Below are 27236 nucleotides of genomic sequence, written 5' to 3'. Positions count from 1 at the left end.
ACCCTATGTCCTCTTCAAGTCTCCATAGGACTGAGAATACATTTCTCCCTCTTGCCACTAAAACTTATTTGGAGATATGAAAAGAAATTTTACTTTCAATAAATACCAAAAAATTTTAACTTTGGGGATTTTACCTAGGTAATAAATAGAATGTATATTTCAGAATAAAGTCCAATCTTTTCTAAGTATTCTAATCTTACCATTTAACTTATATTATCAGTGTTTAAAATAATTCTTTGTGAAAATAATTCTCCATATTATAGCATATTCTTTTCATGATTTACTTTGCTTGTAGTAGTAGCAAAGTGATGCAGATTTTTATCAGTCAAAGCAGACATGACTACATTTTCTGTGCTGGCCTGGCTGGCAGTGGTTTCTACTCTAAAAACAAGACAAAGGTGTTCAGAAACTGGCCCTCTCAGATCTTTGTTACTTTGGCCCAGGCCCTGGGAACATTGAGGGTGGATGGTACTGGATCACTTCCTAGCTTTGGTCAGAACTCTAAGGTTAGAAAGCAAAGGACAGAAGTTGTGGGAGAAGGAACTGCTACCCCAGAGCAGGTAGGAGTTGTCAGGTGGATAAGCAAGTGCTCCTTTCTCACCTTCACCGTGGTATAATTGCTGCTTTCCTGGATATGGATTAAAATGCCATTCTCACTTCGAGTCCTGAATTTTACTTCCAGACTGTTGACGCCAAAAGGCTCCAACATGGCATCCCGTATACTCTGTGTCAGCAAGTATTCTCGCTTTTCGCTCTGGCTCATGTGGTAGTCCAGGCGTCCTTTGCCTTCTAGTGACAAGGCAGTGTCCGGAGTGACAGCTGAGAGCCAAGAAGAAAGAGGAAACTTTGAAGGCTTTCATTAGACATTTTTAGAGCATTCTTCAGAGTGGCAAAAGGTATTAAAAATGACAAAAGTTCAAGTTTCTGAAATTACTGTCCCTGGTCCTACTCTGGGAAAATAATTTCCATTTGTGAACAATTATGTAAGTGTATTGCCAATGGTTGAGTCCTTTTGGATCTGTGAAACATAAAATCCTTGATGACAATCATTAATCACTTGGGGGACTTGTCATCCAATCTCCTTGCTATGGGACAGAAAGCCTGGACATAGAAGACACAGCCAACTGCTAAGATGCACAACTCAAAACTTGAACCAATTTCAATGCATTCCTGAAATTATTAAGCAAATATGTTTTTATAGTTGGAAACCTTTGGAACTTTAGTCTTTAGTCCCTCTATTCTCTGATTTTTAGAAATATGTACCCAAAAAAGTGTCCAGTCAAAGACTACTAGTTGTAACTTGCTCTCCCTCGATCCATCATCATGGATGGTGCATCATCAGATGCCATGACCTGTTAAAAGACTCCCAGTCCAGAAGTACAACATTTACGTCAACATAACCAATAGCATAGCTCAGGAAAGGAAACTGGGGAAATGGAATCAGGGGTAACTCTGCCCTGGGTGTTATACTCTAAACATATAAACAGAATAGCACATGCAGAATTATGTTTAAATTTACAAAAAGAAGTCTCAGTGCAGCTCATTAAAGAAATACTATGTGGCAATTCATTTTTTCTTTTTCTATTATAGCCAAGCTACTAAGATACATCTATGCTGTCTGCCTCTAAGATCTTTTGGATTCTATTAAATTCCAATGTTTTTGCTCACTTCTCTTCATTTTCATATTACAGTAGCCACAAATGTTTCCTTAAAAAGTCACCAGATGCTAGTGGCTGAACTAAGAGGTAATCATTCATTTAAAAATAAAGCAGTTCTCATAAAGTTGCCCCCAAGGACACGGGGTAGACTAGAACACACAGCTTCCAGTCAGAGAGCAAGTCTTTACTGATGGCTTGAATATCACTGATGCCTTGATCACCCTGCACCTGGTGCTTAATTAATGAGCAGACTAAATAGTGTTGCTCCAAAACAACTTAAATAAACTGTGGTTTTTATTTTAACATGTTAACTATTACACAATGTTTGGAGCTGGGTGTTATTCAGTGATACTGCATATTTTATCTGCAAAATATAAAAATCTGACTAGAGAAATATTCACCAATAGTGGACTTATCTACAACCTGAGTACAGTTGCTGACTTTAAATTTCCTAACTACCCAATACGTGATATAAAATAACTCAGTGATACATTTATAAGGTGAAACTAACATCTAAATGTTAAACTAATTAAGATCCAATTCTTTAAGAGAATGCTACCTTTCTTCAGGTTAAAAAGCCAATTTACAACTGTCATGTTTCACCCCATTTGGCACACTTAATGTTTGCCATGTTAGAGTCAAAATGCAGTAATGTGCTTAGGCGCACATATTTCTGCTTTCTGGGGCTGTGACAGCATCGCATGAATGTGAAGATGGTAACCTACATTTCTCACAGTACTTCCCAGTCAGGCCCTCCATGCACTGACACTGCTGCCATGACCAGAAGTCCACACAGGTGCCACCGTGCTGGCAAGGGTTGCGAGCGCATGTGCCTTCTAGCCTAGGGCACCTGGAAGAGAGTCACAGAGAAGACGGGTAAAGCACCAACCTGGAAGGAGGAAATTTGACTTGAAGCAGACACAGACTGTTCAACGTGCTTAATCTCAGGTTTGCAGTATTGGGAGGGACTTGCCCCGGCTACCCTGCAGCAATTAATGATGCAGAAATCTTGTAACCTAGTCTTCCTCACATCAGAAGAGAGGATAAATAAAAATATCTTATACAATGACCACCAAAGGTGGCAATTTCCATAAGACCACAATGGTCCAGAAATCCCTTATTATCATGGTCCAGAGCCACATATTTACTTAGGTCCAGGTGTATCCCACAAAGATGCTCATAATTATGGTTTATTCACTGCCCAATTACAAGCCAGGTATGACACCAAGCATGGACATAAGGGAATGAAATAAACCCACATACTCATGGAGAAGGATTTCTTTTCCTGTGTGAATGACAGACAATAAGGGAAAAAGTGAATATGTGGCATGTTAGACAGAGATCCTCTACAAACTGAAGAGTGTGTGAGCTTAGGGGGTTTCTGTATCTCTACATTGAGGGTAAGGGGGTGCGTTGGTACTGAGATCTCAAGGTACGATCAGTCCAGGCCGAGGACCCGGCAGTGGGAAGTCCTACTGTGCACTAGGAACACCGGGTACAGAAAACAAAGGGACAACGTGACCAGAAAGAGGGTGTGGACCAGTTACAGCTCAGGGCACATTGCAGAAGCTCTGTCAGTCAGGTAAGGCCTCAACCTGGAGGCTCAGAATGTTCAGTATCTACATTTGCGTTTTTTAATGGTAAGAAATATAATCTTGCTGGGTGTCGTGGCCCACGCCTTTAAATCCCAGCACTTGGGAGGCAGAGGCAGGAATATCTCTGTAATTTGAGGCCATTTTGGTCTACAGAGTGAGTTCCTGAACAACCACAGCTGCACAGAGAAACCCTGTCTTGAAAAAAAACAACAAACAAATGATAGATGATAGATAGATAGATAGATAGATAGATAGATAGATAGATAGATAGATAAAAAATAAATAAAATGAAATCTTACTGATCAAGGATGCCTTGTGCTGCAAGAGCCTGACTGGGCTCCAAGGGTCGTCCATTGACAGCAAACTCCATTACACAGCCTACAAAGTCATGGCTCTCCACATGCCCCCTCCTCTGAAGGATTGGCTCTAGAGACCTGATTCCCCCAACAGTGACTCTGTTTGGCTGAACATCAAGGGTCCTACGTGAACATGAAAGGGTAAAGATATCAAAAAACAACTCAAGACATCGCAGTCAATGACTTTGCTTTCCCAGAATTAGCATCAAGGTCAGCACTCAGCCTCAAAGCAGGTACTCCCACGGTTGCTTGGTCTTCATACTCCATACATATATGGTGAAGCTATAACATTCTATTTGAAACTATCCAAATTGGATGCACACGGCAATGCTGTCAGCAAAAATAAGCATTCTAGAAAAGACCAAATAAATGCACAGAAGCCAAGACTGTTCCTTCTACAGGTTCTGGGGTTCTTTAAGGCCACGGCAAGCTGTGCTTTGTGTGAATAAAAACAGTGGGTGGGTTGGGAGGTCGCTGTACATCTCCATTTCTCATTGCTGACAAAATCCCTCTGCTTTTGATTGGCCAGTGCCGCAACTCAGCTTGAAGTGCTATTAGAAAACACGCATTAATTACCACACAAACGAGAAGAGCACGTGTCTGAATGAGTGGAGGTCATGCCCTACGTTCTCACAGAACTCAGGAAACATGAAAGCATTTCATGAAGGAAAATCGAAACCATTCTGACTACAGGAGACACTGCTTCCCCTGGTTTTATTTCTGCTTCTACCACTTTGTGACTTTGTAATCCAACATTAAAATAATACTTCACTGACACTAATTACTTTAAAGTATGAATATCTCTTTGAGGGAGCATATGACCGTTCCATGTGGAGAACAATTAAAGTTCTTATAAATCATAATTTTAATCATGATAGGAATGGAGCTATGATTTTACTTACCAGTCATCTGAAACCGCCACATTGCTGACAGTACAGTAGCCTGGCTCTTGGTTCTCAGAGCAGGAGTCTACAGTTAAAGAAGCCGCCTGTAAGCAAGAAAGGGGGACCGTCATCACGTGCCTTCTGATGACATCAGCCTCCCAAGGAGACTCTACCAGCACTGCACTCATGTGGAGATAATTGAAATTATTATTACCATGTTTTTCTTGATTTAATGTATATCTTACATCCCATAATGTGCTTCACATATTAAGTTATGGGCACAGATCTCCTTGGTATCTCTAATTCTAATTATCTTTACACCTCAGAGGGATGAGGCTGCCTTGAAATTGTCTGCTCCTTGTGCCTCATTTATACAAGAGAGAATTAAGAAGTCATTAGTCTTCCTGGAGAACTTCAACTCTGTGAGATTATAATTTCAATAAAAATATCTATCCTACTATCCAGTATCCTAAAAAAATCTTTCAAAATTTTTTCAAAAGACTTATTCTATCTGCCATATTAACAAAAAGATTATGAAAGTATATCATATATACTATAATATGTGACAATTTGTTTTAAACATTTTTTCTTTATAATTGAAAATAATTATTTTCATGCAATTATTCTGATCATGGTTTCCCCTCCCTCATCTCCTTGTAAAACCATACAACCTCAGATAAGTGCCCTCATCAGTGTTAATAATTAATATTTCAAATAACAGTAGCACACACCCGTGTTAACAGAATGCATGGCTGTATTGTCAAAACTTCTCAAGTGTTTCAGAAACAGCTAACAGACATTGCCATGTTAAGCCGAGCGATCACAGTTCTCCAGAGCTTGCTCTGTAGTCAGGTGTGTGAATATACCTCTTGATCAATAAAAAATGCCAACTATTGTGTTCAGAAGTCCGATGAATGGATCAAGACCAAGGTCTTCCCTATGGGCAACAGCCAAGGAGACTACTGTTGTTAGAGATAGGGCTGCATTTCCACATTATTCTGTTCTTCATAGTGAAACTAGATGACCACTCCCTGATTGTCAGTAAGAGTCACCAAATGGCAAAGCTTTTCATATTTTAGTCAGTAGCATTGTGAGTGTGAGATTCCGAGTGTAGTGTTGTAACACTGGCCAGATAGCCCCAGTTAGAGGGAGAATGGACTTTGTTCCTCTCCTGGTACAATGAAAGGGGTCTTCCTAAGTGGATCCTAATGCTGTGGCACACCCATGTGAGGGAAGTACAAATGTGGCACTGCTTTGTGCTTCCCATGCATGACTGTGGCATGTGAGATCGAATTTCCAAAACAGTGGAAACACCACAATGGCAGAAGCAAGTTCACTAACATATCTCACGTGTATGTAAACAGGGCAGATACCAGGTTCCCTGTGTTATAATGAGGCCATATTCATGATGGATGCAAATGAATTCACTTTGTCAGCACTGCTTGTGAATTTTGAGGGCTGTCCACAAACATGGCTTTTTAAAACCAAGATTTGAAAAAGTTTGTCATAAACCTCTCACAATCTCAGGAAATATTAATACAGTTTATTTATCACTATTGTCCACTGAATATTAAAACACTAATATTAAAACATACTATTTATTTGCTTTTAATACACCTAGCAGCTATTGAAATCTCCACAAACTCTTCTCACTTTCCTCTCAAGTAAACTATAATAAATGTTAGCATTTTGGGGGGAAATGTACTCTTCCAATCACATGTCAAGATATTAATTCATCACTTTGTTTACTCCTTGGTCTGTTACCTCAAAAACTAAGGAACACTGGTCTCAAAAGTGGCATTGCATTTCATATATTCACTCCAACTGCTTCTGGGAGCACACCTCTACATAGCGACTATGCAAAATACTGACGTTAGAGACCCCAAAACCCTTTTACAAAATATACAGTGCTCATGTACTTGACTAGGTGTCAGCTCTGGCTGGCATGTGTGCTGGGCATTCTCAAGCTGTAATGTATTTTCCTTTTTGGTAAAAGCTTGGGGATAAAAATCAAAGAAGATCTTAAAGTCCTAGTCATTCATGTGATTTAATCTTTGGAATTCTTTAAATGCTTATCATAGACACAACCTTATAATACTACATTTTCTAGGAAATATATTCTTTCTTTTCCTCTCAGCAAGAGTGTAAATTGAGACATCTCCAGTCTGCCTATGTTATGGTTAAGGCCTAGAGGCTATTGATTTTTCCAGCTTCCAACAATTTTGTTTTGAAATGTAGAACATAAGAGATTCAAAATCAAATAGGGGCTTTAAAAATATTTTCTGAAGTAAGGATACATATTTCCCCTGTAACTGAATTAATAATGAGAGAAATATTCTTTTCACATTTAGTATTACTCAAGAGTTGCTACATGGTCCAGCTTTCCCTGCAGCCGTAGGCAGAAGACTTCACCAGGTAACTGTGGCTGTGTCTTATAATGAGATAGAAGAGCGAGAAAGAATGGTCCAATACATTTTGAAAAATACTAAATATCATCTTTTACTAAGTTTTTCTCAGTTTCAACCCCCTTTGTCTTTATATTGTTTCTTCAGTTGGGATAATGAAACTCCCAGACAGAGAGTAGTCATTTTAAATATAGTTCTAGGCTGCCTTTCAAACCTCTGAGAAGTGTGGGCTGCTAATGCGTAAGGCTGTTCACTTCTTATCCTTCTTTTTTCTTGAGACAACAGCATAGTTGTTACACAATAAACACACATCCTGTCCTTTAATGTGGACCTCGATGCATGCTTCCCAGGAGGGCTGACTGACTGCCGCAGAGTAGTGAATGGAGGCTTGGGGAACAGGGAGACCTCACCATGCCTGCTCGCCGCGCAATCACTGTGTGGAATTGCCCATCCGACACCTTCTTCATAGTGGTCAGTTTGTACGTCCCACTGCCCAGATTATATGAGAATCTGAGTCTTTCTTCAGCAATTTCCAGTGCCAGGAATTCCGCCCGTTCTCCCGTCTGGTTGTCATAGTTATAAAGCAATAAAGCATGACTTTTGATAGTTGCAAACTTGACATAAATATAATTGTTGTTGGGGTCCAGGCTGGGAAATTCCATATATGATAGTTCCTCAAATCCATAACTGTTCAATTCACAGTGTTTCCCAAAGACACCTGCAGGGGACAGAAAGACAGACACTGAAGTCTAGCTATGTTTCCTTGAGTTATTCTTAACAACATCTTTCAGTTGTAATATTGAATCATGCACTTCAAAATGTCTTTATCACTGCCCCTTCCTCAAGTGCTACCCAAAGTTGCCAGTCTTGTAACTAGAGGAAGCTCCATGGTCATGCTTGGTAGGACGCAGGCCCTGCTCACAGAATTGCAAAAGGAAGACACAGAACAGTTACGAGAGAGGTGAGATGCCAATGTTGTTTGCTGAGTTAGGAATTTGCCTAAGTGTTACTCCATTTTAAAAATTAAGGACAATGAGAAGGAGTATGTTGAAAGAGAGTTCTCTCCCAAAATACTTTGAAAATTAGTGTCTTGATGCTTGTAAAATTTACAATGCTATAATGTTCAACTATAATACTTTTCTAATATTATGTAATTTTAATCTTTTTACTTTATTTTATGGATGCAGGGTTTCACTGTGTAGCCCAGGCTGGCCTGGATCTCACAGAGATACTCCTGCCTTTGCCTCCTAAGAGCTAGGATTAAAAGCACACATCACTATGAAGGACACGATATAGAATTATAATTTAAAAAACCATATTTATTCAATTGAAGACAGATAGACTCATTTGTTTTGACTTAAAAAATCCAGTCCCCAACTCAATGGTATTTTCCAAGGTTACAAAATGAGGAAACGATATGCTGCCTCCAGCATAGAAGTCACTGTTTTAAGTTTGTTTATTAGTCATGTTGTTTTATTTTATGCAAATGGATCTTTGCCTACCTTTGTGTATGTACACCATTTTTATGCCTGGTACCTACCAAGGCCAGGAGAGGGTATTAGATGCTCTGGAACTGGAATTACAAATGGTTGTGAGCCGCCATGTAGGTGGGTGCTGGGAATGGAACCTAGGTCCTCTGGTAAAGCAGCCAGTGCTTTTAACCACTGAGCCATCTCTCCTGTTTTGACTTTTAAACTTGCTTTGGGATGAGTCACAGGAAGTTCATAGAAATCATTTGTTTTGGTGTTTCCCTTTGTTTGCACAGTCTCTTTCTAACTTGAAAGTGAATTGTATTGATGCCACTGTACTAAGCAAAAGCCTTCTCTTCCACACACTGGGAGATGTGACTGATGATTGGAAAGTAACCCATGGCAGCAGTCAGGGTTTATATTCACCTTTGAAAAGGTTTCACTCTTTAGTTTGGATTTTATATCTATTGTAAATGCATTGAGTTAGAGTCTGGGAACTGCTCAATTCAAAGGAATGAATGCCACTATCACAGAGTACTTACAGTTGAACCCAGGTCACAGAATGATGGGAAGTGGAGAAAAACTTTAAAACCATATACACTGATCTTACTTAACTGTGTTCACTGCATCACCACATTTTATAGCCAGTCTTTGAGATAAAATAGCCTGGAAGCTTTTGCAATGTCTACACAGATTATCTTATTTTCTATCCAGGCAGAGATAAAAGTCGATAAAATAACTAGGAAATACATACAATTTATTACTTTAAATCATTTTTTTTTTTGGTTTTTTCGAGACAGGTTTTCTCTGTGTAGCTTTGCAACTTTCCTGAAACTCTCTCTGTAGCCCAGGCTGGCCTCGAACTCACAGAGATCCACCTGGCTCTGCCTCTCGAGTGCTGGGATTAAAGGCGTGCTCCAGCACCGCCCGGCTATTACTTTAAATCTTGAACCAAAGTTAAAAAAGAAAAAAAAATAGAGGAATGGTATATATGTAATATAATGTTTAGATAGGCTTCATATTCACCTTCATATTAATTTACATCTACCATACATTATTTTTGTACTATGCATTTGTATTACATATTATTTATACAGACAAGCAGTAATGCTCATATATTAATTAGAAATAATTTTGTAAATTATTTCTTCAAACAAAGATTAACTGAAGCGAAATAAAAAAAGCAAAGATAAATTATTTACACTGTGTGTTTCTGTGGGTCTTGTTGCATTTATAAATAATATATAAAAAGATAAAATTTGAATGTAAGTAAAGTGACTGAATATCAGGTGATGAGATTCACATTTGTATTCACACTATTCTCACACTGTACTGAAAGTACTCACACTTTTTTAAATATGAAAATATGTGTATAAATTTTCCTCAAGTGTTTGTTACTATTTCTGTGAAAAGGAATTTCCTGTCTTTTAAACATAAAAATAAAATTTAAAGAATATTTAAAATTTGTCTTCCAAATATCTGTGTGAAATAAGCCAGATAAAGATCAAGAGAAATTATAAAACTACTTTAAATATATGTATCCCAGTATCTCTTATTAGAAGAGTATTCTATAATCATAAAATAAATAGCAATTATACATAATATTTGCACATATATAATATATGGTATACACAAGCACACAGGATAGTGTACAGGCTACTATGCGACTACACACACATAACCTTTGCATATGTGTGATATATGCAATAACAAAATTATAGGGAATGAAATCTCACAGGCTAGGTCATCTTGTAAAGCTGGAGGCATGCTCATTTTCCTAAAATACAATCTATCTATCATCCCTCTATCTACCTACTTACCTATGTATCTGTTTATCATCTATCTATTAGCTAAGTGTCATCTATCTATCTATCTATCAATGCATCTCTATCATCTATCTATGTATCTATCTGCCATTTATCTATGTATCTCTATCTATTATCTGTCTATGTATCTATCATCTATCTACTTATCTACTATCAAGCTATCTATCCTTTACCTATCTATCCATCTATGTATCTATCATCTATCTACCTATCTATTATCAGTCTATTATCTATCTACCTATATGTCTGTCATCTATGTATGTATGTACGTATGTATATGCATGTATGTATGTATGTATGTATGTATGTATGTATCTATCTATCTATCTAGCATTTATCTGTCTACCTACATATCCATCATCTACTTATCTATCTGTCTACACCTTCCTACCTACCTACATATCTATGAATATAAAAATGTATCAAAATCTAAAGAACAAATCTTTGGCTGATGAGACTATAAATAAAACAGTTGTTTCTAGCTTCAAACCCTAAAGAAGCTAGTGTTTGGGGTGCGTGTGTCACCACCCTGTGTCTCACCACCCCAGGTCTTAGTCTGAGGCATTTCCCTCTGCTCCTTCTTTCTGTGTGTGTCACCCACAGTCAATTTGAGAAGGCAAATTACTTTTCCTTCTAATTCAGTCTGGGCAGCTTGCAACAATGTATTGGATGAATGATGAATTCCAAGGCTTTTTACTTTGTTTTTCTTTCTAAATGCTTCTCTGGTCAGCTGACAGTGTCTACATTTCAACAGTGCTTTTGGATTTTGCCTTTGGAAGGAATTAGGTGGGACCTGGACTGCCAGCCTCGTGTCTACTGTAATTTATAGTGCTATTTCCCTTCCCCAGGGATGTCTGCAGGGTGAGGAAAGGTACATTGGATCCCAAGATACGTCCCCTGAACCCCTGTATACAATGGGTTTTATATCAGCACCATATGGGAAACTATCTTCCTGTTTGGCATTAATTGTTGCAAATATGCATACTTGCCTTGAAATGGTGAGGAATTCCAACACCATAAACACTCGGTCAGTCATTTGACAATTATTTTCCACTTTCCACTCCAACTTATTTTTCTTTCATTCCAAAACATAAGTTAAGTCATGAAACCTGACTGTGGATCTCAAAGAACTGGCCTTGTAGGAGAGCTGAGGCAATCGTTGTCTTCATATGAACATATTTTACTGCTTTGTGGGCATTTGGATGACACCCTAAAAACCTGTAATATTGTCACAATACCAGCAATGTCCATGGGTTGCAACTAGCACCTGTTCTCCAGTCACATGGACATGGTGCAATCCTTTGCCAAATTCTTCTGACTTTGGATAAGTCTCTTAATTTCTGAGACTCAGAGACATTGGTAAAATTGATTTTTCATAATTATGTTTTATTATTGTCATTATAATAGTAATGATTATTGTGTGTATGTGATGTGGGGGGACATGTATGACACAGCATGATGGGGAGATCAGAGGGCAGCCTTGGGGAGTCCACTGTTCTCTCTCTCTCCACCACAGTTCTAGAGACTGAACTCAGCCCTCAGGTATGCAGAGACAGCAACTGCACCCACTGAGTCATCTAAAGGGCCCCAGAGTTGCATTTTGACCATCCATTTCTAACATCATTTCACTGTTGTGCTTAATTGGAAAAAGAAAACTAGAGTGTTGAGTTGTAGTTTGTTTGTTTTCAATGACTGGCACCACAGACATTTCACTGGTCACTGGAAACTCAGTTCTCTCTACAGGCACCAGAACTGCAGATCCTAGGTCCATCTAGCAGGGAGAACACAGGAGGAAAAGCAAGAAAACCACCTTCTTCCTCCCTAGAGACAGACACAGCCCCTGCAGGTGTAATGTGCTTCTGATGAGAAGGTAAGGAAATCTTAAATAAATGGATCAGTCACAGTTGCTTGCTGGCCTATGTCTGGGTAACTTCTGAGAACATCTGGAAGAAATCAGTAGATGCCACGAGAAGTTCTGATAATGTTCATCCTCAAGAGAACACGGTGGTAGAGTTTTTATTAACTATGGAGAATTATCTATAGTGGCCTGATGTACATTTAGTTTCCAAACTCATCCAGTAGTAATGATTGGATTAATGTAAAAAGGAAACACACAAACTCCTTTTAGAGATTTGAGGTAGAGTTGACAGTGTTTGGAGGGTATTTTAATTATTAAGCTATAGGCTAAAAGAAGGCATCCATAAGGCTATTATCTTGATTTTTTTTGTTGTTTTTTTTTTTTACTAACAATAACTAAAGTAAAGTACTTGGTAACATTTCCATAGTTAACTTTTAAAATAGCATTACATATTTCATTTTAGTTCAACTGCTTGTGCAAAATGATTAATAGTCTCTTAATCATACATTGCTATAGTATTATTTGTGAATATACATATATATATGTATATATAATTTCTAGCAAGAGGGTCTCTTATAGTACACACTAGTTTTGAACTCCCTATGTATCTAAGGATGAGTTTGAACATCTGAACCTCCTGCCTCCTCTCCTGAGCACTGAGATTATAAGAGTATGCCACTATATGGTGCTGACACTTAAATCCAAGGCTCCATGCATACTAGGCAGACTCTCTACTGGCCAAGCCACATCCCATCCCAGATCAGTATGACAACAGACACATTCTACTCACCAAACGGACAATGGCAGTAGTATGATTCCACGCCACTCTGACAGGAGCCACCGTTGAAGCAGGGATTGCATTCACAGTAATTGACAGAAGATTCACACATTTTCCCTAAAATGTATCAAACTTGTTAAGAAAACTTAAAAATAAATATATGAACCATATCCACTGTAACTGTATGAATAACTACATCCTTCAGGACTAGATCCCAGAGAGGAGACACAGAAGCCTCTCTCCTCCACAACAGGACACTGAGACCATACCACAGAGTTCTGTATCCTATCCAGATGTGCTATTATAAAGATATACACAATTTGTATAATTTACATAACCATCTTGGAGAGAGTCCTATTTCAAGAGACTTTGATGGTGAAAACACTCGAATTATTTCCCTGAATTGTTGCCCATGTTAAGGTTGAACCTTCACACTGACACACTGGGAATGGAGTTGAAACTTTCGACAACTTTCTTTCCATCATTGGAATTTCAGTGACTCCAACATTTGAAAGGGAGAGTTGGTGGGATTGAGTTTGTCAAGCTACATATTTACCACAAAAAGGGTCCCTGAACTTATTCCATGCCTTGTGTAAAACAGAATAGGCAATAAGAAAACCCATCAATCACATTTTCAATTTCTTTCATTTATTCTCTACCACAGTCTATAGACACTTTGTCTTTTTTTCTGAAAGAATAAGAACATGCTGCACATTTCCAGCATATAAATGCTATTCTTATAGATCTTGTTAAATCAGATGCATTCGTATTGGGCAGGGCAGAGAATGGATGGAGAAATAGCAAATAAGAAAGCAGAGAGCTCCCTGAAGATGTCATTTCCTTTGTCACAGCTGAGATTACCCCACAGGAAAGAAAGATGGACACACATCACAAGAGGAGTCTTAGAAGTTTGAGGGTAACACTGTCAATTTGGCAGCACATTGAGTTTCCATGAGCACAAGTCCCTGGGCTTGTCTGTGAAGGATTTCCAGATCCTGTTCATGGAAGTGGGAAAACCCACCTCAAGTGTGGTACCATTCCATGGGCTGGAGCCCAGGACTAAACCAGAAGAACTGAGCACCAGAGTCCATCTCTCTGCCTTGCTGTGGGTTCCATGTGACCAGCAGCACCTGCTCCCACTGACATAACTTCCCCAGACTATGAGCCAAAATAAAGCCTTCCCTCTTTAGGTTGCTATTTTCAGCTACTTTGACACAGGACCTAGAAAAGTGACTAATATGGAAGTAAGTTTCCTGCCTGAGAGGTGATAGATGATAGCACTGACCAAGCAAGTTCTGCTTCTGTGTTCTGTTCATACTGCACTGGGCAAGCACTTGCTATCTTGGCAGCCAAAATGCACTGTTTAAATCCTCCTTAATTTGCTGCTTGCTTTTATGTAAACATGAATAACTGTTCTATAAAGTTAAAGTGCTATTTTAATAGATCTATTTGAAAATTGTTAGTTTCCCAATTCTAACAAGCAGTGAGAGCGTGTAATTTCCAGTTACTTTCCATTTACTGAAATTAGGGTCTCAATTGTTATAGTCATCTTCAAGAAATCTGTTTTCATGTGTATATGTGTGTGTAGCATGCACATGAGTGTATGTGTGTGTGTGCGTGCACACACACACTGTATATATATAAATGAGTATAGAGGCCATGTGTCTATGCCAAGAGTCTTCCTCAATGCCTTTTTACTTTAGTTTTTGACCTCCTGTTTCACTGAACCTAGAGTTCATTGACTGAAGCTGACTGGCTCATCAACTCCAGGAATCCTCCCCTCTCACCTTCTCCAACTCTGGGATTCCAGGCACATCATCACACAAAGCTTTTGAAGCATGTCTTATGGATCTGAACTTGGGCCTCTCATGATCGACTGCCAGCAATTTGCCATATCAACCAATTCCCCCAGCCCTCAATTGCTTTTTCAGTGCTAAAGATTGAACATTGAACCCACTATATGCTAGGCAAGCACTCTGCAGAGCTGTTTATACTGCACGGATGAGCACTCTGTGTGTCTTGCAATCCAGATATGTTTTTCACCATAGTTAGAGAAGGCTGACCACAGACAACGCCTTACATCACAGCAACTTTGCTGAAAACACATCTTACGTTTTTGTTTAACTCATTTTTGTTTTTGTGGCTTGATTCTGAAGCCACAGTGGTTTGAGTCTGACATTATAAATCTGAGTCAGGCAAGCCTCGTGAGCCACTTTCTGAGCATCACAGAATCACACATACAAAATTTTCCTTTATAAACAGCACCAGTCACCTCCTGACAAGGCAGAACACAGCACATTTTCAGAATACTCCTGAATTCTAAGGAGAGAAAAAGAAAATAAACAAGTAGCACATTTAGAGGCACCAAAAATAAGTTCCCAGTGGGGTAGAAGTGAGACACAGGCTAGACCGTGTTATTGTAAGTTTGGGTTGAACCATTGACGCTGGCTAGAAACACATCCCCCTCCATCCGCCAACTCATTTTCCTACTGGATAAGGCATACCTCTTTTTAGAAGTTTGGTTTTTTTTTTCCCTTGTTAAAATGCCATCATTATCCAAAACAGATTTAAATAAGTCCCACTGACTCAACTTTCTACTATTTTCCTACAAGAAAGTCATATACCACATCTTTCTTTTATTTCTTTCACTGTAAAAGAATATGAAATTTTCACATCTACTAACAGTGTAAGTACTGTTTGGTTTCTCTATTCTCTTCTTTATCTGAATATTTCTTTTAGAGTAACAGTAAAAGTGATATATATTATCTATGTAGGCCTATGTATCTTACAGGCAGTGAGTTTAAGACACAGATCACAGCAATGCATTAGGAGGCTGTAAAATGCCAGCCTCACTTCCTAAAGACCAGATATAGGGAAACAAGGACAGAAAACCTAGGCTGGACCATCAGGAACATGGGTTCTGATGCTAGTTAAGAAACAAAAGGACTTTTAAACCCATAAGGCTAATCTTTTACATTTCTATGCCAGGGACTGGAGAGATGGCTCAGTGGTTAAGAGAAACTCCTGTTCTTCCAAAAGACTAGAGTTGGGTTCCCAGCACCAACTTCAGGTGGCTCACAACCATCTGTAACTCCAGCTCTAGGGAACCTAACGCCCTCTTCTGGCCTATCTGGGAAATGCAGTCAGGTGTACATACCACCACACAGAGACATACCCATAATTTAAAATAGAATAAATCATTTAGAAACAAACTCTAACTCAAGTTGAATCCTACTCTAAATATCACCTTTGATTTTTTCTATTTAAATAATAAAATAAATTCAGGTGCTTTTGTGCACTTTTAATATTAATTTCTTGTCATTCAGATTTAAATATTCACTAAAGGTTATTTAAGTTAGCTCAAAGAGAAGCAGAAAAACACCCTAAAATAAATATAAGCCTTGATCTCACATTTTAAATATATAGTAACTACATTCGTGGCTAAAGTTGCTAGAAAATAAGAAACATTCTGAAAATGATTGTCTTCACAACAAACAGAAATTTTCAGGGGGAAAAAACCTATCATTTTGTTAAGCATTTTAATTTACTCTCTCAGAATATTTTTAGAAGGTAATGATCAAAATACATAAGCAACTTCACAAAAGGGTTAGTTTTTGTCAGAGTTTATGAGTTATTCACCATTTGGAAACTTATTCTTCAGTGCTCCTTTAATGAGTAAAACTTACTTAAAATTCATTGTACTGCAAGAGTCAGTAGAGCTATATATTCATATTCAAAGACACAGTTTGAAAAGCTAAGGCTTTAATTTAAATTAAAGACTCTAACGGAGCCACCAAATGTCTCCTCAGGTGTTTAAAGTTCAGACTCTAAGTCCCAGATGGGAACCAACAGCCAACCCTGAATTGTTCTGTGTGGGTCTCCCTGCAAAATGCTTCTGCTAAGGGTGTCAGGTCAGTCAGAGATGGCAGATTTCAGTCACTACCGCATCTCCTGGTATGATACTTTGTGTGCTGCAGCAGAGAAGAACCAATTCTTGGTTCATTGACTTAATTACTGTTCTGAGTCAATCAGCAGTACCTATAAGACACTTGAGGCTTGCAAGCTCTCTGGAAGTGGCACAGAGTAGATCTGTGTCTACAGTGTGCCTTCTCAATGCAGACACATTTACGTGATAGCAGGTATTTTGAAGAATGAATTGTTCTTGCTGCTTTGACATCTGGCCATTAACTGTGCTGATAATCACTATGTATCATAGAAAAATGGAGTCGCTTCTGGTTATGAAGATTCTGGTCACATTTTGGAAATTGGGAACTAGCTAAGGTGAACATTAATATGTAATCTTCAGATGGTGTGTCCACACAACTCCTGAGAGTATAGTTCAAGTGTACAGGAAGTGCTCGGCCAGAGATGCATGGTCTGCAGCAGAAGATGGGAGGTGGCTTGAACTCAGACTCAAGATGGGGGAGCCCGCTCAAGAGAGACTGAATACAGGAGGGTTTATTAAACACAGGCCGAAGATGGAAGTGTTTGATGAACACAGATTGTCCCTGTTGGAAGTACCTGTAGCACATTTATTAAGGAAAAGTATTCAAGGCTTAATTGTTCAACACTGTATATTTTTTGATAAATGAGTGGAGCTAAGCTAGCTATTAGCTGTTAAACAGAGCCATGCTGTGTCGATAAGGATTTTTTTGAGATCCTATAATTGATGGGACTTTCTGTTTCTCTAACACAGCTATGCTCTGCCACCAGAAATGCTGCCGCATCTCTTGTGTTCATACACAGAGGAGAAAGGGAATGTAGGAACTATTGCAGTCCCTTCTAGACGCAAATCACTCTATTAATATATTTTATCATTAATATTTAGGTATGAGTTATTCATTCTGAGGATGTATACTTGGAATAATTTTTAAAGAATTTATTATTTTATGTGTGTAAGTATATTCCCTGCATGTTTTGTCTGTATCCTAAATTCACACAGTGCTTGTAGAGTCCAGAAGAGGGCGTCAGACCCACTGGAACTAGAGTTACAGAAGGTTGTGATCTGTCATGTGACTGCAGAGGACTAAACCCCTGTCCTCTGCAAGAGCAAAAGTGCCCTTAGCTGCTGTCATCTCTCCCGCCTTAGAACCTTTTAAAGTTACACACTGTGTAAAAGGTTTCCATCCCTTTTTCCAGGGAAAGCTACCACCAAGAAATTTAATTCATCAAAGTGCTTTTTTCAAGTTTTTTTTTTCTTTAGAAAGGCATGCCCTAACTACTGACAGATCTCTTTTCTTTTCTATCACACATCTCTATCACCACACAGTTATCACAGCACTTTCGTGTAAATTGGGATTCTCTTTTCAATACCTTACTCTGTCCATTCTGTGAAAGCATGTGTTTGGCAAGCTCCTTAGGAAAAATTACCATGTACAGTGTGTATATAACTTTTTTCTGTCTGGAAAAAATATACTATAAATTGACACAAAAGTGATGAATGGACAAATTTTACTTTCCCCCTGAAATAACAAAGACATGCTTCAGAGCAGAGGGAAATGTCACGTGGTAATAAACCCAAGGCATACTTCCCAAAGCCACGCCTGACCTGCATCCAGATGTGCGGCAAAACCTAGAAAATCTTTTCAGGTGTTCTATCATATAACAAACTCATTAGTCTTTTCTAGACTACAGCTACTCAGAAATCCACTCTGTAACATGAAATTGAAATTATTGGAAAGTGTGATTAAACAAAAAGACTATTAGCTTTAATCATGAACATCAATTTGCTGGGATTTGGAGTCCACACCTCTGGGTGTGTCTGTGAGTCTGTTTCCAGAGAAGTTTAACTGAAGAGCGTGAATGTGAGTGGCTCACCCTTGACCTGAAGTCTCAAGCTGAATAAAATGGTTAGAGTGATGGGAACAAGAGCATTCATCTCTTTCTGCTTCCTGACTGGGGGCAGTGTGCCCACCCACCTCCCATTCCTTCCCCCGTGTTTTCTGTGCCGTGATAGCCTGTACCCTCAAACTGAGCCAAAGGGAACCCTCATCTCCTAAGGTGACTCTGTTGGGCATTTTATCATAGCAATTGGAGAAGTCACTAGTACAGAACCATGAAGAAAGTGGGTGGATGTCACAGACTCACTATTTTTATCTTCTTTTGTTTTATTTCTGGTAACTAAGGATTGGGAACCTAAATTATACAAAAATAATTATCATTTCCTTAAATCATGCATCCATATACAAATTGGCACATATTTATTATGTGTAGAGTCCGATATCTACACTGGAAAACAAAATTCAGTGGGTATAAAACTGGGTAATGAATCAATGATAATGTTACAATAACCATGTGCCCTCTTCCCGCTCCCATGACATAATCATCATTTTCATGCTTACAGCTTTACTGGGAGTTTTCAGACACAGGATCTCTCCCCACGCAAAGTTGCTAGGGTCACATCAATCACAACCTCTCACTCTTCTTACCTCTTCTATATGTTAGCAGAGCTTCCCATGCTCAGTGACATACAGCAATGCCTCTCCTGCGCCTTCTCCCTCTCTCTCTGTCTCTCTCTGTGTGTCTCTCTGTATCTCTCTCTCTCAATTTCCCTCTGTCACCCCTACTACCTGTCTACCCCTCTGCATGTATATGGTGTATAAGATATGAGGATCACTGAACAGTAATAATTTTTAATTCTGTAGGCTTTAAAAATGTAGATAAAACACAAGAGAAGATCCACAGCATTAAACAGAGTCTGAGAAAAACACATGTTGTGAAACAGCTCTGTTAAAATACACATGGATATGTTTTTTTGTGGTTAACAAAGCATGGGTATAACAGGGCACTGCCATAAGTTGACATCTACAAAAGAAGTTTGCACCTGTGGTCCAACCCCACTCCATCCCTCCTCTCCCCTACCTCCTTAGCCTCTGATATCAGCTAGGGTAATTTTCTTAAGAAATTTAGAAAACATTTATTTCCACAAAATGTTAGCAAAAACTAAAATCTTGTTTAAAAATCATTGTAAACCTATGTGAATGTTCTTGATGATTATGTGATAAGTAAACCACAGACATTGGGTAAACATGCCAAGAAACAGTTAGGGCTAAAATACCTGCTAAAATGACTCCAGTGGCCTAAGAAACAAAACCAAGAATCCACAAATAAAGTTGCATGACATTAGAAACCTTATGCACGATGAAGAAAAGAATGGAGTGAGGGAAAAAACAGCATGGGAGAAGATCTTCACTGACTATTCATCTGATAAAGAACTAAATACTGAACCACACAAACAACTTAAAAACCTTAAGTACTAAGAACCTAGATGATCCAACTAGTGGGGAAGTCAATGAAACAAATAGTTCTCAAAAAAGAGGGTACAGGTGGCCAGGATACGTGAAAATCCTGAATTACCAGGAAAATTTAAGCTAAACCAGTATCATTTCCCATCCCAAGCAGAATGGTTACCATTAAGCAAATGGGTAATACAGAATGCCACAAGGATGAAGAGGAGGGCAAGTCCTGCATACTGGAAGAATGAGAATTCCAGCTGTCAGGCCCAGACATATGTCAGTACTTCACAGCCAAGCACTGAGAAAGTGAACATTCATGCTGCCCTTGTCACAAAAGCCAGAACATGGAACCCACCTACATGTCCATCAGCAGATGAGTAGACAAAGAAAGCTGGAGTCACAGGTGGATGTGAACCACCATGTGGGAGCTGAGAATTGAACCTGGGCCCTCTGCAAGGGCAGCTAGTGCTCTAACTACTGAGCTATCTCCCCAGGCCCTGTATCTGAGATATATAAAATCATATATATGAAAGACATATGTCTATATATTCATATATATTGATATATATTTATATATTATATATGACAGAAAAGCAGACATGCAACTGTCCATGGGAATGAATGGAATTGTAACAGCAGGGGAAGAGAGTGGAGAGAAAAGAATAATGAATGACCAACATACACAAGGTATGTGAAAACATGTTTAGGGGCCATCACTGTGCAATGAGCATGAGCCAATAAAAAGAAAACTATGGGCTCTAAAGGAATTAGTGGACACTTAGGGAATAAAAACGCTTTAATATGTGTATGATCAATTCACATGGGAAGAAAAAAAGGTTCAGTGTCTGTTTTGATTTAGTTCCATATGTTCTTCTGTGCCTGGCTTGTTTCGGGTAACATAATACCTTCTGGTACTCCATAAATACACACAATTATTAGGTGTTATTTATCAAGTGGTATATAAGCTACATAAAAATAAAGAATATAAAAGAATAGGATTATAAAATAAGAAGAAGTCATACGTAGCTAGCAAAAGCACTTTTGTAAATTCTGCCATAAGGTTGCATGTGCACACACATGAGCCTGGGATTTGTTGTGTGGCCCATTAGGTTTGACTTAACACTTTAAAACTAGAAATAAAGGCTAGAGAGATGGCTCAGCACTTAAGAGTAATTGTTGATTTTGCAGAGAATCCTGGTTTTGTTTCCAGCACCCACATTGTGGCCGGCAATCTATAACTCTTGTTCCCCAGGGACCTGACACCTTCTCCTGACTTCTATGGGCACTAGGCACCCTGCATACATGCAGGCAAAACATTCACAGATAAAATAAGATAAATCCAAAAATTAAAAATAGAACTATTAACCCTTACATCTAAGGCTCAGGGAACATGACTGAAGAGGGGCGGAAAGACTTTAAGCCCAAGGACCAGGATGCCGGCTTCAGATGGTGTCTTTGAAACAAGGAAAGGATGCCGTACCCATGAAACCTCAACAATATGGTTGTCTAAATGAGACCTGAATAATGACCACACCAGCTGCCATGCCAATATGAATGCTGAAAATATAACAGGGCCCTCGCCCCTATCCATGTGCATATAAGCACCACTAAATGGACTAAATGGATTTGATATCTGCACATGTATAAACATGTAACAATAACTATAAAAGAGATAATGAACTTGAGAGGGAATCAGGAGGAAAATGGAAAGAGTTGGAGGAGGAAGAAAGAGTGCTGGGAATGGCGTAAATATAGTATTTGTGTATGAAATTCTCAAAAAATTTAATAACTAAAAAACTGTATATTTTAAGTGACAACATTCATACCAAGGCTAAAGTCTTTGAAAGGAAACCTGTGACACGCACAGGAAGTAACACACTGCCTTACCTGTGTAGCCAGTTTTGCACACACAGTTGAATCCTCCAGGGAAATTCTGACAGACAGCTCCATGCTTGCAAGGGCTGGGCAGGCATTCGTTGATGTCTCTCTCACAGGCTCTCCCAGTGAAGCCATCTGGGCAGCTGCAGGAAAAGCCCCCAACTAAGTTGTGGCAGGTCCCCCCATTGTGGCAAGGGGCCGGAAGGCATTCGTCAATATCCACTTCACACCAGCTTCCAGCGTAGCCTGGCACACACTTGCACTGCTGAGGCTGCAGCGGCTCATTGGCCACGATGACGACAGGCAGACTCTCCTGGATCTTCAGCACAGAGCCCACAGCAAGCCTTCGAAGGCAGCTGCCTCCGTTCTGACACGGGCCGTGAATGCATGGGTCATGATCCACAGATTCCACCTTTACTCCGCTCTGACGGAAGAGGATCTCTTTGATGCTTTCAAAGAAGGTGGTTACACCACTGGGGTTCACATACTGGTTATTATTTCGCTTCACAGCCGCTAAAAGGAACGTTCTGTTGTTCTCCTCATAGGCAGCATAGAGCTGCACTGCTGTGCCCAAGCCTGTAAGCTGGGAACTAGCGATGCGCAGGAAGTGAAGGTAGTGGTTAGTCAGGAAGTCCTTGACTGTGGGAACGCCAACGCGGAGCAAGATGCTGTTCTCTATTGTAGCATTGGAGAATCCTACAAAGAAAACTCGGATATTGTTGGTGACTGCGCTGTGAACCCCATCACTGCTAACAACCGTCAGATCGAAGGTGCCATCTGTGGACCTGGGCTGGGAGCTCAGGTCACAGCTGCCTGCTGGGATACTGAAGAGGCTGGTGACTCCTGAAGTGAGGGAACAGTGGAAACTGTCTAACACATCTGGATCCTGGGGCTTCACCGAGCCCAGATTCCCGCCAGGAAATAAGTTACCGTAGTAATTAACAAATATCTCCACTGTGCGGGACTGTGAGGGATTGTCATTTTGATCTAGAACAGTGATGTGTACAGTTCCCGTGGACGACATCTGAGGTGCCCCAGAATCCCTGGTGACCACGGACAGATAGAAGTCTGCAATCTGCTCTCTGTCAATCTCCCGGGTTGTGCTCAGAACTCCAGCGGTACTGAGACTGAAATAATTAGTGGCCGGGCCTGTGCTCAGCAGGTAATAGTTGAAGGGGCCTTGATTTGGGGGGAGGTCAGGATCTGTGGACTGTAGGGTCATTACTAGAGTTCCTGGGCGTTTGTTTTCTAGAACTTCTCCTTCACTGACAGTCAACACCGGGCCATTATCATTGATGTCTTCCAGAGTAACTAACAAAGAAGCACTTCCTGTGGCGGAGGGGGTCCCTGAGTCCACAGCCAAGACAGTGAGATTATAAACAGGCAGGCTTTCCCGGTCCAGGCCCGAGGTGACTGTGATCTGTCCTGTCTGGGGGTTAATGGAAAAGGCACCGTTTTCATTCCCTGATCCAATGAAGTATGAGAACCTGCTCCAGCTAGGGATGGAGTCTGAGTCAAAGGCGCTCACAAAGGTCACATGGGTCCCAATGGGGACCCCTTCACTAATCTGTACCCTGTAGGTGCTTAGACTAAACACTGGCGGGTCATTGGCATCAAGTACAGTGATGTTCACAGTGACCTCATCGATGTCTGCACCCCGAATACTGCCGAAGTTCTTGGCCAATACCTTCAAAGACACCCTTTCTTCTTTTTCTCTATCAAGAAGCCCAGACACATAGATCTGCCCTGTCATCTTGTGGATCTGGAAGCCCTTCTTCCTGCTGTTCCCAAAGATCAAATAGTGTACTTCTCCATCAGCACCCATGTCCCTGTCACTGGCAAACACTTCTCCAACAGCAGTCCCCCTAGGAGCTGCTTCTGAGACTTCGAAGTAGTAGAGCTTGGAAACAAAGCGAGGCACATACTCATTGGTCCCCTTCAACTGGATGTCAACGGTGGCAAAGCTGCACTTTTCCTCATCAGGGACATTGAAGGCTTTCACAGTGAGGTGATAGCTCTGTTTGGTTTCAAAATCCAAGAAGCCTTGAGTGGTGATGACCCCTGTGTTGGGGTCAATGACGAACAGGTCACTGTCTGATGACTGCACAGTGTATGCAATCACAGCATTGGCTCCTGAGTCAGCGTCTCTTGCATTTAGGTGAATGACAGTGGTCCCACTCGGGGCATTTTCCATGACAGTCGGGAAAAATTCATCAGGAACAAACACTGGAGAATTGTCATTCACATCGATCACATTCACAGTCAGGCTGCAGTAGCCAGTTCTCGCCACCCATCCTCCATCGGTGGCACTAATGGTCATCTCGTGCTTTGAGCACAGCTCATAATCCAGAGCTTTGGCTAATGTTAACACACCTGTGGAAGAATTGATTGCAAAGATGCCCTCTTCATTCCCTGAAGAAATGTCATACCTGATCAAACCATTCATGGCTGTGTCCCGGTCTCTGGCGGAGACAGTTCTGACCACAGCCCCAACGCTGTGGCTCTCAGGGATGGTGGCGCTTATATGGCTCTGAGAGAATTCAGGCGTGTGGTAGTTCTCTTCAGTGACTGTGATGTGCACAATTGCTTGGGAAGAGAGTGGAGGGTTCCCTTTGTCCTTTGCTGTGACAGTGATTAAGAAGTTCTGATTTAGGTCAGAAACCAAGGGAGAGGCGATTGACATCCACCCGGTATCATTGTCCAACTTAAATTTCCCTAAGTGGTTCCCACTGGATATGAAATACTCCACTTCAGAGTTTAATCCAAAGTCCTTGTCATCCACTGCAGTCACTCTGATTAACTTAGTGCCCACTTTCACATTTTTGGTAACTGGAGTGAAGTAGTTATTTTTGAGAAACTGGGGTGGGTTGTCATTGCTGTCCACTGTGTTGATGGTAACCGTGGTCTCGCTGAGTAAGGAAGGGTTGCCTCTGTCAGAAGCCGTCACAATGAAACTGTGCCTATTGATGTTCACATTACTGAAGCCACTGACGTTTTGGTATTTTAACACCTGTTTATTGAAAATCTCTCCAGTGGTGGCATTGATTCTAAAATACTCTGACTGTGACTTTATGAAATAAAACACTTGTCCATTTGACCCCTCATCAGGGTCTGTGGCAGATACTTGAGTAACTCTGGAGCCAACCTCAGTAAGTTCAGGGCAATCCAAATAATAAGAGGGTCTGCTAAATCTTGGCGTGTTGTCATTGATGTCTGTCACAAATATGGTGACATCAGTACTTACAGTCCACCCAGAATCGTGTGCAGATACTCGGATCCTGTATCGCTCTGTATCTTCTCTGTTTAAAGGCCGACTGATGACAATATCTCCCGTGTTGGGGTTGATTGTAAATGGAAGACTTGTATCCACTATGGAATACCTACTAATCGCATTTATGCCAATGTCTTCATCAGAAGTTGTGACACGGGTAACCGTGTATCCCAAGGGGGAGTTTTCAGAAACATAGGCACTGAATATCTGAGAAAACCTGGGTGCATTATCATTTTCATCTAAAATATTGATGATGACTCTTACTGAGGTGCTCTGAGAAGGCGACCCTTTGTCTGAAGATTTTACAGTGAGCTCATAATGAGATATTTTTTCTCTGTCTAATGGTCGAATGCTCCTGATTTCACCTGTAGCATGATTAATGGTGAAACTGCTCTCCTTGTTCCCATTCACAATCTCGTAGTTTAGCTGTCCATTGGGCCCACTGTCCTTGTCTGTTGCTGAAACTGTAAGTATTTTTCGAGGGGATAGGTTTTCCAGGATCTCAGACACAAATGGATCTTCTTCAAAAGCTGGAGCATTGTCATTGATATCCAACACTGTGATGTCCAGCTTCTCATAAGAGGAGAAAGGCGGGAAGCCCCCGTCTCTGGCTTCAATCCAAACAACATATTTTTGTATCTGTTCGAAGTCCAAAGGCTGACTGATGAACACCTGTCCTGTTAACGGATCAATTTGGAAAGTATTGCCCAGATTTCCACTTGCAATGTAGTAAGACAATGTTTCTCCTCTTAAAGAGGACCCTGTGATGGTGGTGACCAGTGTGCCTACTGGCTGATTTTCTGGAAACATGAATGTTTGTTCTTTGGCTCTGACTTTGGGGAAATCTGCCTTGTTGGCAAACCTAACAGTCACTGTAGTAGAATCAGTCTTTGGAAATGAGCCGCCATCTTTCACATGGACAGAGAATGTCACCTCAGAAGCTCCACTTAGCGGACCGGTTGCCATGATTGCCCCCCTCAGGGGGTCGATGTGAAATTTTTCAGAGTTTCTACCTGAGAGTGAATAATGGAGCTCAGAATTGGATCCGATGTCCTCATCGGTGACCGTGACAGCAAAGACAAAGGAACCTGAAAGAGAGGAGGTTCTCAGTTAAAACTGCAGGGAGTCCTATGACTTCTGTGGGTGGGTCCTTGGTTAGTCTGAGGCTGTGCTGCTGATGGGTTCTACCTTCCCACCACTAATGGAAAGAAGAGCATCAATTTTATTGTCTCTGAGGTGTCTAGGTCACATCTGACTAACTACTTCAGAAACTGGCCTTTAATTTTCTCAGCCAGCCCCACACAAGGTGCGAGATTTATTTATTAATTTCCAAAAACCCTTGAGAGAACCATGGTGAGGACTGGCTGTTATCTGGAATCACAGATCCTGTCTGCATACCATTTTCCAACAGACACTAGAGTTCATGAGCTCTGCCAGGAGCCACTCTCCTGCTCAGTGAAGTGTTCACCACTCCCTAGCATCTGAAAACACCCCGAGGTCACTTCCCATGAAAGCCTGTCAACCAATATGCTCCATCCCCAAACACTGCTTTTGGGTCACTGTACCTTTTATTTCCTGGCAAAATTCTTTCATCTCTGAGCTGCTACCAAATAGAGATAAAGTATGTGTGTAGACACATATGTGTAATAGATTTAAATAAGTGTAAGGTAGTAAAAATAAGAAATGAAGTCATGGACTCAGTTTGGATTTTAAGAACCAGCCCCTGGCAGGATGCCCTTGAAACAGACTGTAGTGGAAATATGCAGAGAAGCATCCAGACGGGTAGTTTTTAAAGATCAATATCTCATTCAGAAAACCTTGTCCACATCTCCACAGAAGTGTCTGTGATGAAAGTGAAAAGCCGGAATTTCCTTAAGAGCCAATGAGTCTTACTAAATATATGAATGTAATGAGATAAAAGTGGTCATGGTCAGCAGCTCATTTTGCCTAAAGGATTCTCCTCTGTACATCACACTGGATGGATCAGAATCATGCGGTCAGTATCATGCCAGCTGGATTTTCA

At 40.4% G+C, this 27236-nt stretch overlaps 1 protein-coding gene across 1 annotated transcript in view; it reads right to left on the bottom strand.

Moving 5' to 3' along the window:
- Positions 1 to 27236, bottom strand: part of Fat4 (FAT atypical cadherin 4) — a 234300-nt gene that overhangs the window by 9552 nt on the left and 197512 nt on the right. Inside the window, exons 10-16 of the mRNA XM_037207280.1 lie at positions 21952 to 26301; positions 12842 to 12946; positions 7309 to 7616; positions 4512 to 4597; positions 3553 to 3732; positions 2384 to 2508; positions 602 to 819 (exon numbers count right to left, since the gene is read on the bottom strand). Of these exons, the coding sequence (XP_037063175.1) occupies positions 602 to 819; positions 2384 to 2508; positions 3553 to 3732; positions 4512 to 4597; positions 7309 to 7616; positions 12842 to 12946; positions 21952 to 26301 (5372 nt within the window). The remainder of the gene's footprint in view (positions 1 to 601; positions 820 to 2383; positions 2509 to 3552; positions 3733 to 4511; positions 4598 to 7308; positions 7617 to 12841; positions 12947 to 21951; positions 26302 to 27236) is intronic.

The sequence above is a fragment of the Peromyscus leucopus genome, chromosome 6 (assembly GCF_004664715.2).
Source record: "Peromyscus leucopus breed LL Stock chromosome 6, UCI_PerLeu_2.1, whole genome shotgun sequence".
Classification (NCBI taxonomy): Eukaryota; Metazoa; Chordata; class Mammalia; order Rodentia; family Cricetidae; genus Peromyscus; species Peromyscus leucopus.
This window is presented reverse-complemented; position numbering and strand designations above follow the sequence as displayed.